The sequence below is a fragment of the Merops nubicus genome, unplaced genomic scaffold (assembly GCF_000691845.1).
Source record: "Merops nubicus isolate BGI_N331 unplaced genomic scaffold, ASM69184v1 scaffold3912, whole genome shotgun sequence".
In the NCBI taxonomy this organism is placed as follows: Eukaryota; Metazoa; Chordata; class Aves; order Coraciiformes; family Meropidae; genus Merops; species Merops nubicus.
The window spans coordinates 1-2,771 of NW_008591389.1; the positions used below are offsets into that span (position 1 = coordinate 1).

A 2,771-nucleotide genomic window follows, 5' to 3' on the forward strand; every position below is an offset into this window, starting at 1 on the left:
AAAAAAAAAAACAAACAAAAAACTAACCTGCTTAAAGGTCTAGAAGTGGGCAGACCCACGAGTTTCACTTCACCCTCTGCAATATCAAGTGGAGCATCAAAAACCAACACAGAAATACTAGGTCTACTGTGCATGCACAGTCTAGATGGTTCATTTATTATATCCACTATCATTTTAAGCAACCCAACAGAACAAGAACTAGCAGTAATGCAGCCAGGGCATGATTAAGGATGCCTCTAACAGCATCAACAAACGTGCAGACTACATGGATCACAGCTCAGAAAGATTCCAAGCTGGTGAAATGACAGCTTGATTAGGTTTTGTCTGACAAATGTGGCAAGAGAGATCAGAATCAAACATAATTCCAAGGTTATAGGCCTCCAAATAAAACCAGGAAAAAAAATTCAAAGAGGGCAACAGCAATTTCCCAGACTTCTCGGGCCCAGCTTCCTTAATGCTCAGATGTGACACAGCCACAGCTGCTGCGGCCAGGCAAGCCCCCCCCAGGGAGCACCCCACATCAACAGGGCCCTGCCTCTGGCCTGGGACGAGCTTCGCTTGCTGCATGACAGTCTTCCCTCGCATCGAGGGCCTGACCAGAGAGGCACATATTTGTAATTTAATGGGGAAACATGAAAGTAGAAATACTTTATATCCAGGCAACTGTAGCTTGTTGCTGCCCCAAAGGTCAAGCAGCAACACCCTGTCACCCATATTACTGCACGTAGGCAGACAGGATAATAAAACAAGATAAATATCAGACTGTAAATAAATTTTTCCTTCTTCTTCCCTCCCATCTGTTCTAACAAAAAGCATGAGTCAAAAACATGCAGGGAAATTTGGTTTCTTAAAATATATCACCACAAACAAAAGTGTGCCTCTCCCACATTTTGCACCAATTTCAAACCATACATCCCCCATTTTGGGGGAATTTGGTAAGATAAAGTGGAGACTTCTGGGTTTCCTTCTCATATGGAAAAGGGGCAGGGAAGGATAGGGCTCTTACCCAGGAATAAAATGATCTGTCTCCTGGAGCTCTTGCCCTCTGAGCTCTCACTTTTTCTCAGGTACTGCTCCTGGTGTTTAAGTCTACCCTTCACTGTCACAGTTCCTTCCTTGTTGATCATGAGGGTTTTCATCATGCTGCGGCACATGAAGGTGACAGATCCCAGCACTATGATGTACACAGCAAAGGCGCTGAAGATGCTGGCCTGAAAGACAGTCAACTTGGAGGAGAGGTTGGTACAGATGGTTGCATTGTGCTTCAGCTCAGGGATGTGGTGCCTGGGCATAGGCTTAACACAGGCAGTTGTACCTTGGTAGCCCTCAATAGTTTCCAAGGGATATTCTGTGCCCATGGCAAAGAGCAAGGGCAGAGCCACGATGACAGATGTCCCCCAGACAAAGGCAATGAGCAGCTTCACAGTGCGGGGTCCAGAGATAGCCTTGAACTTGAAGGGGTGGCAGATAGCCACATACCTCTCAAAGCTGAGAGTGGCAACGTGCAGCACAGTAGCATAACTGCAGGCTTCAAAGAGGAAGTAGTAGAGTTTGCAAGCCATGTTGCCATTGGGGGTGGAAAAGGGACTCCAGATGGCACTGAAGAACTCCATGGGCATGCCCAGCAGGATGACCAGCAGGTCAGAGCAGGCCAGGCTTACCATGTGGTCTGTGACCTCCTTCTGCAGGTAGCCTTTCTTTTGCAAGATCCTGGTGGCCTTGATGGTGATGCTGTTGCCCAAGATGCCCGCGACAAAGATGCAGATATACACTGAGGCCAAGGTGACCTTGATCCAAAGAGACACCTCAAACTCAGGGACGTGGCTGTGGTCAATGAGATGAGAACAGTCTGAAGGGGATGTCTGTCCTGCCATGAGCAACCCCTGAGGAGAGGAGGAGGGAGGAAGAGCCTTCCTGCCCTCTCTAATATTCAAATTCACAGCAAATAGGTCCTTCCTCTCTTTGCCTTCTCACGGAGATGGACAGGTCAGAGCAGTCAGGCACAACGAACTCCTCTCAACTAACCACACCTGAGGGCTTTGTCAGCAACAGCCACTAAATCAGTAAGCCAAGAAGGAAAGTACTTCAGCTCTTACCTATCTTTATGGCATACACCTCTTGCTGTGTTTTGGATTTTTCTCCTTTCTCTACCAAGTGATGTTCTCCAGCCCTTTGCAGTGTGAACTGCTCTTCTGCCAACGCCTACCTCTCCCTCTGCAAGCAAAGGCAGCTTCTGTCCCAGCCCCAGCAGAAGGAAGTCGAGTGTTTCTGTGTGGTTATAGCTGCTCTGTTAACCATTAACCTAAATCTTGGGTGCCCTCGGCACTGGCAGCAAAGCAGGTTTAACAAATAAAAAAATAAAATAAAAAAAAAAGCAAGCCACCCATGTCTTGAAATTCACTTCCTGTAATAGGAGCTCCTTCTCAGGGACAAAAGGAGATGTTTCTCCTAAAGCTCTTGGGTGGGTGAGGTCAGGCTGAATGTGTGAACATGCGCTGAAGAGAAAGTATCTACTCATGAGTTTAACATTAACTGGGCTTCAGACTTTACTCCTGCACACAGTAATGCCAATATGCTTCACTACTTTACTTCTCCTTTAATGAAGCCCTCCGCATCTGCTGCAATGGTGTTTCTTATGTGGCTTGTGCAGCCACAGACTGATTTACATCAACAGGAGGTTCTGGTTTTTAGTTGCTGATGATGAGCTGGTAGCTCCGAAAATAATTGTTTAGACTCTAAAGAGATTTCTCACAAGTTATAAAATAAGCTGA

At 46.6% G+C, this 2,771-nt stretch overlaps 1 protein-coding gene across 1 annotated transcript; it reads right to left on the minus strand.

Annotated features, from left to right (window-relative positions):
• Positions 1–1,006: 1,006 nt before the first annotated feature.
• LOC103782458 (G-protein coupled receptor 39-like) lies at positions 1,007–1,874 on the minus strand (the record flags this gene model as incomplete). The annotated part of the gene is made up of 1 exon (XM_008950228.1): positions 1,007–1,874. A coding segment is annotated over exon 1 (868 nt), but the record flags the coding sequence as incomplete, so codon positions are not given.
• Between the last annotated feature and the right edge of the window lie 897 nt (positions 1,875–2,771).